At 49.7% G+C, this 16,125-nt stretch overlaps 4 protein-coding genes across 8 annotated transcripts; 1 reads left to right on the top strand and 3 right to left on the bottom strand.

Annotated features, from left to right (window-relative positions):
* Positions 1–191: 191 nt before the first annotated feature.
* Positions 192–2,610, top strand: FVEG_07084 (acid phosphatase). 2 transcript variants are annotated; one of them, XM_018895608.1, is made up of 3 exons: positions 305–2,156; positions 2,231–2,296; positions 2,365–2,595. In XM_018895608.1, exons 1-3 carry the CDS (start codon positions 693–695, stop codon positions 2,443–2,445), a joined length of 1,611 nt encoding a protein of 536 aa, XP_018752903.1. In that variant the 5' UTR covers positions 305–692; the 3' UTR covers positions 2,446–2,595. The 2 variants fall into 2 exon arrangements, with proteins under 2 accessions (XP_018752904.1, XP_018752903.1); XM_018895609.1 differs by having other exon boundaries at positions 192–2,156; positions 2,231–2,610.
* On the bottom strand, positions 2,439–6,893 carry FVEG_07083 (hypothetical protein). 2 transcript variants are annotated; one of them, XM_018895607.1, is made up of 2 exons: positions 6,422–6,893; positions 2,439–5,920 (listed from the first exon to the last, which is right to left on the bottom strand). In XM_018895607.1, exon 2 carries the CDS (start codon positions 5,369–5,371, stop codon positions 3,011–3,013), a length of 2,361 nt encoding a protein of 786 aa, XP_018752902.1. In that variant the 5' UTR covers positions 5,372–5,920; positions 6,422–6,893; the 3' UTR covers positions 2,439–3,010. The 2 variants fall into 2 exon arrangements, with proteins under 2 accessions (XP_018752902.1, XP_018752901.1); XM_018895606.1 differs by having other exon boundaries at positions 2,439–6,020; positions 6,422–6,825.
* A 2,637-nt stretch (positions 6,894–9,530) lies between these two features.
* FVEG_07082 (agmatinase) lies at positions 9,531–11,349 on the bottom strand. Its single transcript, XM_018895605.1, has 3 exons — positions 10,887–11,349; positions 10,334–10,790; positions 9,531–10,270 (listed from the first exon to the last, which is right to left on the bottom strand). Exons 1-3 carry the CDS (start codon positions 11,004–11,006, stop codon positions 9,675–9,677), a joined length of 1,173 nt encoding a protein of 390 aa, XP_018752900.1. The 5' UTR covers positions 11,007–11,349; the 3' UTR covers positions 9,531–9,674.
* A 681-nt stretch (positions 11,350–12,030) lies between these two features.
* On the bottom strand, positions 12,031–14,745 carry FVEG_07081 (cell division control protein 42). 3 transcript variants are annotated; one of them, XM_018895604.1, is made up of 5 exons: positions 14,379–14,710; positions 13,823–14,308; positions 13,503–13,622; positions 12,915–13,293; positions 12,127–12,839 (listed from the first exon to the last, which is right to left on the bottom strand). In XM_018895604.1, exons 2-5 carry the CDS (start codon positions 13,843–13,845, stop codon positions 12,774–12,776), a joined length of 588 nt encoding a protein of 195 aa, XP_018752899.1. In that variant the 5' UTR covers positions 13,846–14,308; positions 14,379–14,710; the 3' UTR covers positions 12,127–12,773. The 3 variants fall into 3 exon arrangements, with proteins under 3 accessions (XP_018752898.1, XP_018752899.1, XP_018752897.1); XM_018895603.1 differs by having other exon boundaries at positions 12,031–12,839; positions 13,823–14,745; XM_018895602.1 differs by lacking the exons at positions 13,823–14,308; positions 14,379–14,710 and having other exon boundaries at positions 12,151–12,839; positions 13,503–13,820.
* Between the last annotated feature and the right edge of the window lie 1,380 nt (positions 14,746–16,125).

Below are 16,125 nucleotides of genomic sequence, written 5' to 3'. Positions count from 1 at the left end.
CACACGAGGCAGGAGACATCCACTTGTTCATGTGATGGACCCTCAACTTATGGACCCTTGGAAAGGAAGGGGAGATGATTCTATCGTGAGACTAGACTCCTGCATGTGAAAGACAGGAGATTAATGCCTAAGGTAAGGTACCTTAGACAATAGAATCGGAAGATGCTTCATTTAATTATATAGAAAGTCACGATCAGAGTTGACAACTGTTACCGATCGGAAGGAACTGTTCCTTGCAGCTTCAGTGGGTAACATCACGGTACCAAGAACTCCTAGTAGCATTGACATACCAACACAGCCTTGAGGATTCAAAAGGAACGAAGATCTTCAATGCCAAAGAGAGCGGATCTCTTCAAGAGGCCTCTCAGCCTTGGTCGTTTCGATACTTTGTTCAATCTCATTATCCTCTGCAATTAATTTTATACTAGTCATGCTAAACTCAGTAGCCACACACACCTTCACTTTATCCTCAACGCCATCGTTAACGTCATCCACCGACTTTCTTTCTCCTCCCTCGTGCTGTTGCCCCACTCGGCCCCGGTCACCGGCGCCGACAACAGCCCGGGCGCAAGGGATCGTTATGTCATGACCTCCCTCAAACCAGACGATTCTGTCCGTCAGTGAAGCAAAGCTTCCTATCATTGATCGCCAGAGCCACTGCCAGCTCTTGATACCTGCCGGACCTTGACACAATGTCAACTCTCGAACCCCGACCTCCGTACTCGGAAGCTGAGATCAAGAACCTTTATCCGCCTCAATTACGTCTGCAACTCGTCCAGATCCTTCTCCGTCATGGCGAACGCACTCCTATCACCGCCCGCTTCACTTCCACAGGCCTTGCACCTTTCTGGCCATACTGCTCTGCAGCTCGTCGTTTAACCAGCGTCATTCTCGATCCTCCTGCCACCGACTCCAATGTCGATCCCACTGACAACCCAGGCCTTACTGCTCTCGAGTGGAAGCGCCGACTCGAGACCTTTGGACCTGACGATGCGCCCATCTTAGCCACTGGCCGCAATGGCGAGCTTGATGCTATCTGCGATATGGGCATGTTGACCGATCGTGGACGAGAAACAACATATAATCTTGGCCAGCGCCTGCGCCATCTCTACGTCCATCAGCTTCGCTTCTTGCCGGAAAACCTCGCGGTCGACACTGACACAGCTGCCATCTATCTCCGCGCTACACCCATACCCCGCGCTCTCGAGTCTCTTCAGCAAGCCTTCTACGGCCTCTATCCTCCCTCAGCTCGGGCCTCTGGCCTTCATCCTCCTACAATCCTTACTCGATCACCTGCCGACGAAACCCTCTTCCCTAATGATGGCAACTGCCGACGCTTCGCTGCTCTCGCACGCGCTTTTGCTCAGCGCTGTGCTGATCGCTGGAATGACTCCGAAGAGATGGCATATTTGACAAAACGCCTCGGTCGCTGGATGCCTGAGGAACACCCATACGTTGCGGTGGACTCTCGGCCTCGCCTTAGTGGCATTATGGATACTATCAATGCTACAAAGGCCCACGGTCAAGCCACTCGGTTACCAAAAGAGTTCTACGATCCAGAAGTTAAGCGAATCATTGAGAAGATCGGCGTTGAGGAGTGGTATGCCGGATACAAAGAGAGTGAGGAGTACCGCACTTTAGGCATCGGTGGACTTCTTGGAGATGTTGTCTCTCGTATGGTAGGTAGTGCTGAGCACTCTACTGCTGATGGCGAGTATGAGCTGGCTCCCAACAAGAAGGTATCTGCTACTACACCGCAGCCTGTACGATTTGGAATGAGCGGCTGCCATGATACCACTCTTGCTGCCACACTCGCCAGCCTCGGCGCCTTCAACGAAGGGGCCTGGCCGCCTTTCACAAGTCACGTTGCGATTGAACTATTCCGCCACGTCAATGCAGGCGCTACACCTCCTCCTGAAGCTCCTAAGCCAACTGGCCTCCTGTCTTTCTTCAGCATGGGTAGTAAAGGAGCCCCCCATGCTGGACTGCCACCCCCGGGCATCGGTCGCAAGAAGACTCCAGACCTCACAGAGACCGAAAAAGAGCGCCTGAAGGGTCACTATGTCCGTCTGCGCTACAATGACCGCCCGGTGACTATCCCTGGTTGTGCACCAGTAGGCAAGCATCTCGATGGTGATGAGTCCTTTTGCACTTTGGTAAGCTCTAATACTCTTCCCCTTACCAATTCTGGAGCCGAGACTGGTATCGTGCGTTACTTACCCTTCGACAGGAAGCCTTCAAGGAGATTGTGGATAAGTTCACGCCCAAAAACTGGAAGCAACAGTGCCGTGCCAATGTAAGGAATCCAGCCTTTCCCTCTAAGCCCGAGCCATCGGGATATTAATTGTGAAAATCATCTGCAAGCACATGGGAGATAACCAAGATCCTACATGTTTGACAATGCCCCAGTCCTGGAGACTGCGTGCATTTACTATTAAGCTCTAATCACATTCTGCTCTCAACGACCACAATACCTCAAATCGACAGCTATACACGAATTAGGTACAGATATAAGACACCACCCATGTAGAATAACTAAATTGTCACAAATATAAATAGACATATTGTTAAGTGATCATATGATCTGCGTTCAAGACTGTAGTGCCTAACCTAACCTGAGACTCCGTAATAGACATAAACGCGGGTGATATATCCTCTCATCCATCCATCACATGCTGAATCCTCTCCAGTTCAAACAGCGTCTCGTCTCAACCATGAGCGCTCCCATCTTTTGCAAAGGGGGCGTATTAATCACAAATCCCATTTCTTCCGAATGCTCTCTTCCTCTCATGAGCAGAACATCAAAAATCGAGACCAACTTGCAATACAAAAAAAGGTACACCGAAGGGGTAAATTATCAAGAACAAGGGAAATCAAAGAATGAAGGTCTGTAAAGCCCCGAGAATCAAGGGCATGACGCCACAAGCGACGTCGATTACAACGTTTAAGCAAGTTTTTCGTTCAATCTCGCTCGTGATGAGAGTGAAAGCATAAAGATGCACAAGCGTCATTAGTTTGCAACTTCCTCCTCAACCCAACCGTTCAGGCCTCCTTGAATAGCAAGGCCAAATCCAGAACCCATGCCGCCATAGCTTGCCTGGTAATGATGACCTCGTCGTTGCTCGGTCTCAGCTCCGGGAATACCATTGGAGACATTTCCACCGTTCTCAAATCCAGGAGCAAGTACAGGAAGACTGACCGCCCTGCTATGCTGACCTCGACCTGGTGCTAGCAAGCCACCAATCGTAGTAGCACCTGGCGCTGCACTGTTGGCGGGGTATCCATTCGAAATGCTCGCTGACTGTCCATGGCCGGAAACAGGCACTTGCTGGGACATGGCGAGATCGAGATCGCTAGGAGATGGCTGGGCGGTACCAAACAGGGCATTTTGTTGAGCAGCGATCTGCTGTTGCTGGTGATGTTGTTGCTGCTGGGCCTGGTGAGACACCTGGTTCAAATACATCGTCAAAGGGTTGCTGTTGGCATTGAAGAGAGCAGCTGATTGCTGGGGCGTGTTGCCGTTTGTGGGAGAACCGCTGTTCTGAGAGCCGTTAGGTGGAGGAGAAGACACACCATCTCCACGAGGAGACTGTGACTGCTGCATCTGACGAGGAGGGTTACCGCAACGATCTTTGCCAAAGTTGACCTTGAACTTCCTGTAGTCGTCTCGGCCTCGGATGGCCTCAATCGCCTTAATGGCGTTGGCGATGTTGGTGAAGTTTACAAAAGCACAGCTCTTCTCACGCAAAGTGTTGACAAGCTCAATCTCGCCATATTCGGAAAAGTCCTGTCGTAGACGCTCCTCGGTCCAGGTTTCGTCAAGGTTGCCAATGTAGACGTTTCGGGAGGCACCACCGCTCACAGCCAGAGCGATGGCAGGGGGAAGAGCTCCGGAGTGCTTGCCCCAGCCAATCTTGAGGCGTCGGTTGTGGATCATGAGGCCCTGGATGTTACTCAGAGCGTAAAACGAAGCGGCAGCGGTGGGATCGATGAAGGTAACGAAGCAAATGTGCTTGTCGGGAATGTAACGGATGTGATGAAGGAGTCCTCCACGAACCACATTGCAAATCTCCTCAATGGTCGTCTCAGGGTGGATGTTGCCAAGATAGATGGTTCGGTTACCGAGGTTGTTGATGCCTCCAGCAGTCGTAGCGACGGCAGCAGCAGCAACAGATTGCTGAGCCAAAGCATTCGAGATCAAGTCACGGTCGGCACCTGTGAGCATGTGGGCGTATCCAGGGGCAATGCCCAGGTACTGAGCAGCATTTTGCTGTTGAGTCTTGGAAACATAGGCACAACGATCTTTTCCGTAGTAGACGCGGCGAGGGGCCTGCCACTTGGGCTCTTGAGGAAGCTGGGAGACAGCCTTGATGGCGTTGGCAATCGAGAGGTAGTGGACAAATGCAATGTTCTTCTCGCGGACGATCTTGATTGTGTCAATGGCACCAAACTTACCCAGGTCTTCGCGCAGTTCCTCCTCACTAACTTCCTCCGGCAAATTGCCCAAGTACACGTTTCGTGAAGCTCCAGATTGTTGAACAGCCAGAGCAACCGAGGTCGGGACCTGGGAAGGCTTGCCCCAGCCAATCTTGATGTCCTGGCCCTTGATGCAGAGCTTTTTCAAGATGGCATCGGAATGGAAGTGAGTGGCGGAGCTAGCGTCAAGGAACGAGATGAAGGCACAGTTCTTGTCGGGCAGAAGACGAACTGACTCGATTTGACCACTTCGAACATGGCCAAGAATCTCCTCGGCCACAGTGTCCGGAGGGATGTTGCCAAGGTAAACAGTTCGGCTGGTTCCTGTAACAACACCGGATCCCATCGAGACGGGAGAGGTAGGAGGCAGAGGTGCCTGCATACCGAAACCACCAGTAGGGGACTGGGGAGGGTAAAATTGAGGGGCACCATAAGTGGACGGAGACACTATTCCCTGGTACGACTGAGGAGAAATGGTCTGCTGAACAGGGCTGGAGATGCCATTCTGCTGCTGGTTGTTTCCCTGCTGTTGTTGAAATCCGGGGATGCTCTGAAACTGAGGGCTGGCAAAAGCAGCCGGCGTACCGGGCTGGAAAGGGCTGCCGAGAAGCAGCTGAGAAGGCAAAAGGGGGGTAAACTGCATATCAAATGCAGTGCCCGGGGTAGTCATGTCCACTCCATTGTTCGAAGCCTGCTGGACCATAGGCTGAGGCTGGGTGTTAATCGAAGGGATGTTGCCTCGTCGAGGATGTCGGTCGGCGAAGCCAGAGATGTTGGAGTTAAAGGCGCCATGAGAGAAACCAGTATCGCTGTTGGAAGGCTTAGAGGCATGCCCGAAGCGGTTGGCAGGGCCATTAGGGGCACCCTGGCCAACGAGTCCATTTAGGTCTTGCATACCGAGCAGATGAGGGGGGACGAGCGAGTCCCGCCCGACGTGCGACAGTACAGCCGTTTTGAAGAACTGGTTGTGCCCGAGTAAGGCACGGAGAGCTGTGAAGCTGGGGGATGATCCGACTGAAGAATCTCAGACGTTCCGAGTCTCAGGTTCACAGAAAGCAGAGCTGATTTTTCAGGAAATCGGTCAAATCACGAGAATCCAACGAGTCAAAGCAGACCGTATAACAATGCTAAAGCAACTAGTTATGCAGAATAAAGTCGATGAAATCAAGTATTATGAAGCGGATTGGCTTATTCGAAAGAGAACAAGTCAAAGCAGCACTGTAAAATGAAAAAGGTCGTTCCAGGAAGCGACCGTTTAGTATATATGGTGATCGAATTTGGAAGACTTTCGGCCGAATCGAAACCGTAGGGTTTGGTGAGGCTGAAGATGCAAAATAATGGTAATCGGTTGCAAGGGCGTGTATCGAAATGTCGAACGAGAAACGTAAAGCACGAGTGTGCGTAGCTTTGCAGAGCTGAGGATGATATCCAGGGATAAAGTGAGCTGAGCAGGTAAAAGTATTAATAAAGCAATATGGCCGAAACGAGTGTCGACGAAGCCGAAAAGTGTAGTCTCAACAGAAGGAAGAAGAACGACACTGCATCTGCCAAGGAGCAATCAATGAAAATCCCAGGCAGTGAGTGAGTATGAGAGACGAGACTTGACGAAGAAGAGAAGAGACAAAGGTCGGCGTCGATGAGAGGACGGCACAGATGTGGAGGGAAGAAGGAGTCAAAGGAGGGAGGGAGAGGGATGAATTTCGATGCCGTCTAGGTTGACCTCCAGAAGATCAGGGACCAGGAAACACAGGGGGTGTGTTGGGTGAGCCTCAGGCCGACAAGTAATGTAATAGAATAGAAGCTCAAGTGATTAACTGTGGGCGGTAGACCATAGCCTGGGCTGTAGGTACAAAGAGGCCAGTCCAGTAGGTTGGAAATAATGCAAGGTAATAATGCTCAAATGAGTAAAGAGGCGAGGGAGGGAGAGAAAAAAGGCCAGACAAACCTGGTAGGGAATGAGGTGGAGGAGGGTTCGGTGGGTGGGTGGAGTTGTAGATTGAGAAGGGATAATTATGAAATGAAAGAAAAAGAAATCAGGAGGAAAAGGTCAGGTAGTAAGTAGGTAGGTAAGATGTTGGTTGAGGTTGATAAGAAGAATGGAAGTTGAAGAAGGAATGAATGAATGAATGAATGAAGGTTAAGAAGATTGAGAACGGAAAGAATGATCAAAGACGACGACTTGCTGATCATGAAAAGAAGAGAGACAGGAAAGGGCTGATGAACGGCAAGAATGAATGCAGCAATCCAACGGTGATAAAATAATGATGTATGTAAAATATCCATGCCAACTAACTCAGTGCCTCCGCTAACCAACTGCATGAATGAATAGAGTCATGAGGTGGTCAATTCACGATCATGGTGGAAAGGAAAGAAGACAATAGACAGTGAGTAACTACAAGTGAGTGAGTGAGTGAGTGGATGCACAATTCATCAAACAATACATGCACAAAACACCAACACAAAATGAACGGTCGAGGCTAAAGGTGAAAGCTATTGGACTAAGACCGAGACGGGCTTAGAGGCTACCGACGACGGACAACGGCGAGCCAGTCAGGAACTGAAAGGAGAGGATTGGTGCATCTTTTCAGGGGGAGCTGAAGGCCAAGTCTCGTGGTTCAAAGAGACAGAACAGACAGCGCATTGCCTCTCTAGCCTCTGTTGGGCTGTGGAGAAGGGGAGAGGCTCTGGGGCCTGGTTAGCCTGGGGCCAGCATCGACATCAGGGGCCCGTGAGGGGACATTGGACAAGGGGACCATTGCCTAAAGGGGGTCAAGGTTGGAATTGGCTGCTCCGATAGTTTAATGACCCTGACAGGGATCATGTCGATTAGTTGTCACTAAAGGTCGGTGACGGACTGAACCGAAGTCGTTGATCGTCAGTCAATACCAGTTGAGAATGACAATAGAAACAGCCTGAAGTGCGTACGGAGTAAACCAAGTGTATCAGAGTATCCACGGCCAAAGGTTGTCCTGGATAATGAGTTTCCATCAATAGTAGCCCTTCCTTCATCGATCGGTTCCGTCGTTTAAAGATGTCCAGCGTGAGAGATGTACGTACATACATAATATTATATGCACTGAATGTTACATACAGACATGCTTCCCCTTGCGAAACATGCAATCCAATCCCGTCCATCCATCCAACTGGGACTGGGAGACTGGACTGCTTGTCTCGGCTTGGTTTGCTTGGATCTGCCGGTGAATATCCATCCATCCCACGCGATCGATTCTGGGCTCAGGATCAGATAGGGGTAGCCAGTCGGCTATTAATTATTATTGCTCTCTGTATAATTACTGTGCAGATAATTAGTTTTCAGGTAGGTCCTGATGAAAGCAGATATGACTTGTCCATTCTGAGCTAGGTCGGTTTTGTTTCGGGATACAATAGCATGATGATGAAATTGAGAGCAAAGCAATGTTGAATAGACTTTGGATGCAGCAAATACGAGAACCTACTCAATCCAACTGGAAACATTCCTCAACTATGTCTCTACCACAGATCTATGACCATTACAGCTCATACGTATCCCAATTTTCGTCCAACTTGTGATTACTACACATCCATTATTATCCATAGTTATTCCACAGTTGAACCTCCTCCTCACCCCTGGCACAAACTGGACCCCTAACTCATGTACCTATCCGTACTCCGTAAGGCATGGATGGTTTGTTTATTAATGGGTCTGACGGTCCGCCCGTTTCTTCGCGCTAAACTTGCTCAAAGCTCAAAGAGTAACTTGACCCGCATCACTTGAAACGCTCAAATGCCCTCACCGTGAAGCCTGTCTGACAGCTGTGTCATTAGAGGTACTCTTGCAGATCCAACAGAGCCTCCCTACCTCCCATATCAGTCGGTTCATCGTAGCTCGGTCTAGACAGCCGCTCGTACAAGACATGCAGAACAAGCCCCTCTACGGCGGCTACAACACCCAATCTTTCTACATACAAGTACTTCAAAGTTCTGTACAAGCACAAGTCATACAAGCGAGAAGACGGAAAAGAAAGACGATTCGATTCGTATTCTTCCCCTTGTTGCATGGTCCCCAGTCGCCGTGAAACATCGACACGGGCCCTAGTCTTGAAGCATTTCACTCCCAAACACAATCGCCTTCAGAACATGGAAGTCAATTCTATTTTCGGAAGCGTCTCAGGCGCTTCGCAGACGCGCCACCCGCTTTCAATGGTTCTAGGTTGACGTTGAGAATCTTGTTCTCCTGGTTGCGCATGATGCTCACCAACTCTCCCTCCCAACTGAGTTGAACAGAAACGTCGGTCTGAAAGTGGCATTTCTTTTAATGCTACTACTGTTAGTAGCTCCATTCCTGATCCCACGTCCCGCGATGCCACGGATACTGCGCCTGGACCAGCTACTACGGAATACTACTACTACTACTATCCCATCTTGGCGAACTCCAGACCTCGCCTATCATCCCTGAGAGTGCCATGCCTCCTTTGTGCTGTCAGTGTCAAGTACGTAATCCATCTTACAATCTATGTATCCTTGAGAGAACGTGACCACCTCAGGGATTCGTTGGTTGTCCATTAGATCCTCAACCACGTATATGCCAAGCGAAACTTGTGGTTAACCATTAGCGAGTATTTGCACCGAGCTCGATGGAAAAACATAGTTCGTCCACCAATTGGTTCGTACTGATAGAGTATTGGGTGTTCAATTGCGGGCAGCACAGCTCGACCGTCTCCGTGCCACATCTGAGTTCTCTCAGGCTGCTCATAAACCTTCAATAGGTCTGAGGGCTGTAGGACTCGAAGACTTTCGGGTGTTCCCTCGAACCGTTTCCTGTAGTACAGACACGTACCCTTGATACTAAATAGGGTTGCACGGCGAGACTTCGTAGTTTGTTTGCTACTGCGAGGAGATCGTCCAAATAGCGACTTATATATTATAGCATCCCAAGTCAGACTTACAAGATGTCACAAACGAAAGAAACCTTGTCGGCAAAGTCATTGAGGTAGTTCCTCCTGACTCTTTCGTTCAACTTTACCAATTTCATCTTATGATCCTCTCTGTCAGTCGACATTCTCAAATCCGTGGCAGCATAGTTCAATGATTTCAATGATGATTTCTTGTGCGATAACATACGCCCTCTCCGTTCATGTACATTCTTTTGACGTTGACCAAACCCATGCAAGTCCTCATTATCTTTCATAACGCATAAAGCCATCCCCCCTCGATGTCACTCACAACTCATCCTTAGCAGCAGCAGCATTGCCGCCATTGCCTTCCTTTCCACCATCCTGAAGGCCTCTCTTGACCATAGAGCTAATGATCTCATACACGACCTGGGCAGCAGCCAGAGCGGTCTCCTCACCACCATTCTGGTAAGCAGGAGACACCTCGACAACATCAGCACCAACTAGGTTCAGTCCCTCAAGACCGCGAAGAATGCGGATGAACTCGCGGGTAGACCAACCTCCGGGCTCAGGGGTTCCGGTGCCGGGTGCAAAGGCGGGATCCAGAACATCGATATCGACAGAGAGATACACAGGGTTTTCGGTACCAAGCACTTTAAGGATACCGTCAATTATTCCCTTGGTACCGAGATCATCAATATCGTCGGCTGTGAAGCGGACCCAGCCCTGGGATGTGTCATCCTCGTTGTCGGCAAAGTCGTTACCTGAGAGCCTGGTGCGTAGGCCGGCGTGAACGGAGCGCTCAGAGGAAGAGTTTGAAAGGAGACCCTCCTGGTTGGCCATCCAAAACATGGAGCCATGGGTAAACTGGGTGGCTCCCCACCAGGAAGGATAGGCCGCTGGGTTCCAAGTATCGAGATGGGCTGTGATGAATGTGTTAATGAGGTTCTTCACAAGATCGTTGTCCAAGGGCACAATGAACTCACCATCGAAATGCAGGACCTGGATAGGCTTCCCATGAATCTCGTTCAACGCTCTCAAAGCAGGGAGAGCCAGAGAGTGATCACCACCCAGAGTCACCAGTCGAGCCTTGGGCGCAAGTGCTGAAACCGTCTTGCGGCGACCAAGCTGCTTGAAAGCCTGGGTCATCTGCTCACGAGCAATATTGTTGTCAATGGGGGTGATAGAGATATCACCACAGTCCACGATCTTAGCCCAGTTCTGGTAAGGGTTGATACCAGCTCGAGGGTTGAATCCACGCATGGATGTCTGACGAGCAGATGCAGAGCGAATTGCTCGTGGGCCAAAACGAGCTCCTGGGCGGTAGCTCACGGCTGTGTCGAAAGGAGCACCGACGATAGCAATATCGAACGGCTCAGTGGGTTCAGTGAGACACTTTACATGATTGAGATGAGCGAATGTGTTGATGCCAGCAAAGGGCCACTGCGAGGAGTCAGTATATAGACCTCTCAGGATAGTTCATGATGGGATGTTTAATGAGACACTTGGAGCCTTCTCTACCAAGTGCCTATCACATACCTCATAACCCCATTTCTGCTCAAGCTCATCAAGTTCCTCCTTCGTCCACTCCTTATCATCATGATCATGGGAGCAAGCTGTGGCCAGGCCCGCCAAAGCGAGAACGTTCAGGAGCTTCATGATGAACGGCAGTTGTATGTAATTCACCAATGAAGCCAACTTACTTGCAAATATTAGAACTTGAGAGTCACGAGAAAGAGAGAAAGAAGTAGGAGAAAAGAGAGGCTGCCAGTGAGGTCTATATAGTCACTATCTATGCTTCACCCTCCACCGGGCGCGCATCCGGCCCCACGGGTCAAGATCCATCAGATCAAGCATACCTCAACTCAAGGAAAGCCTCAAAGAGAGATATGAGGATCGCCGATTGGTCAATCGAGGCAGTTCTGACCGGATAAAGATCTCCCCGCAGTTGTCTTTCTTCCCCGCCTCGAGCCCTCTTGGAGGTTTGGGGAGCGAATTTGCCTGATTCAGGCATAGAATTGCATGCAGAGGCCCTATGATTTCACTTTTGGGTTGAGAGATAGTGACCAGAAAATGGGTCTTTGGAGTGGAACTAGGTTGAGATAGGAAAGTTGGGGCGACGGCACCTCATATTTACCGGTAACATTTGGGTATGTAGGTAGGTATGTATTCTTAACAAAGTCAAATCATCTTCAGCCGCTGAATTGTTTGTCAAACAGTTACTTATAAACGGGGGCATCCTCTCACATTTCTTTTACTTTGTCATGCCAATTTCCCCTTCATCCCAAGTGTCGCTCTTACAGACATATCTCAAGTTCTGTTGAGGGACAGGCATCTTCCAGGTATCATATCCTCAGGACCGTTTTATGGACAACACATCTTTGTTCCATTATGCATCATGGTTAATAGACATCGCATACGGCGTGCACGTTGTCCGTCAAAGGGCGTAGTACCCTCCTTCATTCACCACATCTTACAGCACTCGAGGAGAATAATCTGTCATTGTCTCAAACAGGACAGCACCCCAGACAATACGTCCCTTTTTTTTTAACATCAACTGCCATGTCGATGCCTACACTTGATCTACAGTATATACGGGCCAACTGCCGGTCGCAAGGGCAGTCCGGACCCGATCCATCTACCGAGCTGGCAGGCAAGGGTTTACCTACCAGGTGCATTTCCCCAGGTCAAGTACATATGAAGAGCTTTACCGAGTATAGTAGCTCTGGACCCCGCAAGATCTAACATACTTGCTGGTCCAGTCGAAAGCAAAGACCATACCTCATGCCACTATGCGTCCTCATGTGCCAGTCGGCATGATCCATTGAAAGATTCAAACATGAAATACAAAATTTTCTATAACTTAGTATGAATCAAGACAAGACATTGATGTAAATCACCCCAATCGCCAAACTTTCCTATCAAAGCATTCCCGCCTAGATGTGTGAATCGTTGTCTTCGTCCGCTACCAGTCCTCTCTCTTGCCACTTGATCCATCTCGCGAGGGGCAGAGAACAAGATGCATTGGATTCCAGCCTTAAGAAACTCGGGGAGACCACAGGAATAGAAGAGCCTTTTCGGTGGAAGTTCCGGCTGGGGGCTACGCACAGCGGCACCCGGCAGCTCTCGATCGGTGGTGTCACCCTTTCAAACCCTTCTTCCTCTTCTCGTTGCGGAACAGGACGCCTGCTCCCCGAGTCTTGTTCCGTCTCTTAGTTCCCCTCATGCAAAGAACGATCACTCCCTTTGAAATCCATTTCGTTCCATTCCACCAGCGCAGGTTATCCCAATGTCGTCTTGCCGTACCTTCACCAAAGAACTCTATTCGTGCATATCTACTGGGCATGTTCCTAACTCGACCAAAAATTCCCAGGGCAAGTAGGAGAAGGTGGTGTCATAGCTCGGCTGCGGCTATCCCATTTCCGTTTATAGGACGAGGCACTTGTGTGACTTCTTTTTAGGAGCAGGGGGCTCAAGTGCTGCAACGATAGCCTGTATAATGCGATCAGAACATGTTTCAAGCAATGCTTATAGATGGGGAGAGTTTTCTAATCAGTCAAGACATACCTCGTCAAATACATCCTTGAGCTTATACTGGGTGAGAGCACTGCACTCAACGTACTTGACAGCACCCAGGTCCTTCGCCATTCGTTCACCATCCTCTCGTCGTACTGGTTGCATCTTTTGCTTTGACAGCTTTTCTCGAACACTAGGGTCGTCCCTCAAATCCACCTGGGTACCGACAATCAAACAGGGCACGCCAGGGCAGTGGTGGCGGACCTCGGGGAACCACTTCTCGCGGACGTTTTCGAAGGAAGCAGGCGAGGTGACGGAAAAGCAGACGAGGAAGACATCGGTCTGAGGATATGAAAGAGGTCGCAGCCTGTCATAATCTTCTTGACCAGCGGTATCGAACAACCCGAGAGTGTACGGCTCATCTCCTATCCTGTAAGTAATCAGCAACCCTTCTATGACTGACCGAGTTGCCGTCCATCAAACATATCCGCAGATCGCCCCTCTTAGCACAGAATCCATCACACTGTTGAAGCCAGAAGTCGGTGATGGCTTTTCGCGACTGAAGACGTCCATTGCAGGTGATGGATGAGACCTTGTGGGGGCGCTGGTGTCGATCGATAGGCGTGCAGGTAGACTCACATAACCGTAACTGCGTAGTTGTCGAAGACTGTAGGGACATATTCGGATGGAAACTTGTTTGTTGTGTAGCTGATGAGAAGACAGGTCTTTCCAACAGCACCGTCACCGACGACGACGCACCTAGAAAAGGGGTAAACCGGATTAGCCTCAAGAATGATTGTGCGAATGGCGGACAGGGTAACGGGCATGCAGAGTAGATGCGCAGGCATGCTTAGGGTGCCTTGCCGTAGGACAATCTCGGTATAGAGATAAAGCAAGCAAAGGGGAGCAAAGCATCGCATAGTATTGCGGCAGCACAAATCCAAGGGATGAAAACATACTTGATAGTTGCGACAACAGCCATTGTTCCTCACGAAAGCTCCTCGGTAGGAGCTCGTCTATGTTAAAGTGAAATGCAAGCGGTCGAGTGGTCAAGCTCTATTGGCGGGCGGATGCGCGCGACTACAGTGAGAGAGCGGGGGGGTTGCGGAGCGGAGAAAGTCGAGCCCAACTAGGTGTCGGGGAGAATAGGTCGAAATAAGGATGATAAGTCGAGCAAAGGCGAATATGTTGGGGCTGTACTGTTTGATGACGGATTGAGGTGGTTGAAGACAAGTCAAGAATGCGGTGGATGCGGCTTTCGGTAGGTCTAGGTAGGTAGCGGATTGGTATGGAGTTGCGTTGAGGTGCGCTTTGGTTTGGTTTGGTTCGGTTCGGTCTGGTCTGCTTTGGTTTGGGTTCTGGATCTAGGCCAGCGAATGGGTGGAGGTGGAGAGCCTGGGAGTAACTGAGGAGGCTACCTATGACCGTCGACGGAAATTTGAAACCTGCAACAAGAGGAGGTGAGCGGGAGTGGAAGACAGACACACACGATTGATTGATTGACGTGCGACTAACTACCAGCAGGTAAAGGGTCCAGTCCAAGCAAAAAGAAAAGAGGCACAGGCGCTGGCAAGAGTTAAAAAGAGAGGCACAGGCCTTGTACAGTGGTAGTGGGCCTCGATGAAGCAAAGCAGCAGAACAGATACCGCTGCAGAAAAGCAAGCCAGGCAGGAAACCAAGGCAAAGCAAAGTTGAGGTGAGGTGAGGTAAGGCAAAGCAAAGGGACCAACACCAGTAAGTAGGTAAGGTAGCATTAACCTGGAGGTACCACTACCAGCACAAGGAAGGCAGCCTAGCCTAGCATGGGGCGGGCAGAGCAGAGCAGGGGATAGGAATTAGTATTAATACAAGGACGGGGAGAGAAGAGAGGGGGAGGTTGGAGGTTGGAACGCTCAAAGCCAGGCCAGCACCTCTCCCAGTTCCAGGTTTAGCCTAGACAGGCAACCTTGCATCCAATGGTAGGGTAAGTAGGTAGGTACTTTACGTACAGCCAAGTACACCTGTGAGAACCGCCAGCTTAGCAGTACAGCAAAGTACCGCCTCTACTCCGTACTTGATGGACTGTTAAACAAGCAAGTACCAAGTAAAGGAGGCCAGGCCAATGTGGATTGGGGAGGTGGATGCGTTACCGGTCTGAGTGGAGGGGATAAGCAAGGTACGACGAAGGGCAAAAGAAATGCACAATGTGAGTAGGGTTATAGTGCAGAAGAGAGAAAATAAAGCAGAAGGGGGATAGAGTTATAATGCAGAGTCCAGGAGTCTCTTTCTGATCATAATTGAAATGGCCAAGTTGCTGCAGCTCTGATAGAAAAAAATATACAATATAAAAAAGAGAGAGAAATGGACCAACCTGTTAGTGATTACCTAGGTTAGCTGTTGAAAGTACTGTATAGATGCTGTGCGCTGTCTGGTCGGTACCGTTTATCGACTTCTTAATACAAGCCCAAGATAGTAGGTAAATAAGTACCTAGCCCAAGAAGAAGTAAAGAGAATCGAGTCGATAATTAGATTGCAGTTGTTGACAACTGAAACCAAGGGAGTATGTATGATAACGCAAAATCAATGTCAGACACAAGAAGCCGTAAGTACATAATATCCAATGGAATGGAAATGAAGCAAGGCCTGGACTCTGGAGCGTCCGTCGATCAATGGATGGCAGGTGGCTAGGTGTAACGGCGATACTGGAACTTGAACTCTTCAGGGCCTTTTTAGCGTCATCATCCCAAAGATACGGGATAGGTCTGCGTGCACCTCAGGGAAGGGTCCACTGTTAGTCATCAATACCCAGATACTTCCAACTGCACATGTCGGTGTCACAGGGCAAAGTAGCTCTTTATCAAACTGATATCTGATACATCAGCGTCATTCCTTCAATGACGGCCTTATCCCGTATAACAACCATCCAGAGTATCCCTCAGCTGCAAATATGAAACCTTCCAACTCAGGGGCAAAATCTCTGGTCTTTGGCTTGGGAATTTGGGACAAAGGCCTGTCAGTCAGTCCTTTATTGACCATAACCAATACTTGGCCTTGACCTTGACGCACTACGCGAGAACCGTGCTGAATGGCGCAAACAAGGACCCTTTGTTGTTCACGTTGACTTATTAGACTAGCTGCTATGTTGGTAGCAGCAGTAGAGGACGAATGCGATAATTGATGACGACACGAGGATTGAGCCACCACCTGGCTCCAAGTGCTTACATAAAGGATGAGAACCAAACCAAAGAAAATTAGGGAATAGGGGTTGGAGAATGGGACGACG

Source organism: Fusarium verticillioides, chromosome 7 (assembly GCF_000149555.1).
Source record: "Fusarium verticillioides 7600 chromosome 7, whole genome shotgun sequence".
Taxonomy (NCBI): Eukaryota; Fungi; Ascomycota; class Sordariomycetes; order Hypocreales; family Nectriaceae; genus Fusarium; species Fusarium verticillioides.
The sequence above is the reverse complement of the archived record's forward strand: the minus strand, read 5'-3'. Positions and strand labels throughout refer to the sequence as shown.

Bases quoted from the DNA above. Each gene is read 5' to 3' on its own strand.
- FVEG_07084 (XM_018895608.1), top strand. From the start codon at position 693: ATGTCAACTCTCGAACCCCGACCTCCGTACTCGGAAGCTGAGATCAAG. The intron at 2,157-2,230 runs GTAAGCTCTAAT...ACCCTTCGACAG, and splicing joins ATGAGTCCTTTTGCACTTTG to GAAGCCTTCAAGGAGATTGT. The intron at 2,297-2,364 runs GTAAGGAATCCA...ATCATCTGCAAG, and splicing joins AGCAACAGTGCCGTGCCAAT to CACATGGGAGATAACCAAGA.
- FVEG_07083 (XM_018895607.1), bottom strand. From the start codon at position 5,371: ATGCAAGACCTAAATGGACTCGTTGGCCAGGGTGCCCCTAATGGCCCT.
- FVEG_07082 (XM_018895605.1), bottom strand. From the start codon at position 11,006: ATGAAGCTCCTGAACGTTCTCGCTTTGGCGGGCCTGGCCACAGCTTGC. The intron at 10,791-10,886 runs GTATGTGATAGG...GACTCCTCGCAG, and splicing joins AGCAGAAATGGGGTTATGAG to TGGCCCTTTGCTGGCATCAA. The intron at 10,271-10,333 runs GTGAGTTCATTG...CATTCATCACAG, and splicing joins CCAGGTCCTGCATTTCGATG to CCCATCTCGATACTTGGAAC.
- FVEG_07081 (XM_018895602.1), bottom strand. From the start codon at position 13,783: ATGCGATGCTTTGCTCCCCTTTGCTTGCTTTATCTCTATACCGAGATT. The intron at 13,294-13,502 runs GTGAGTCTACCT...GATTACTTACAG, and splicing joins AACTACGCAGTTACGGTTAT to GATAGGAGATGAGCCGTACA. The intron at 12,840-12,914 runs GTATGTCTTGAC...CGCATTATACAG, and splicing joins TCAAGGATGTATTTGACGAG to GCTATCGTTGCAGCACTTGA.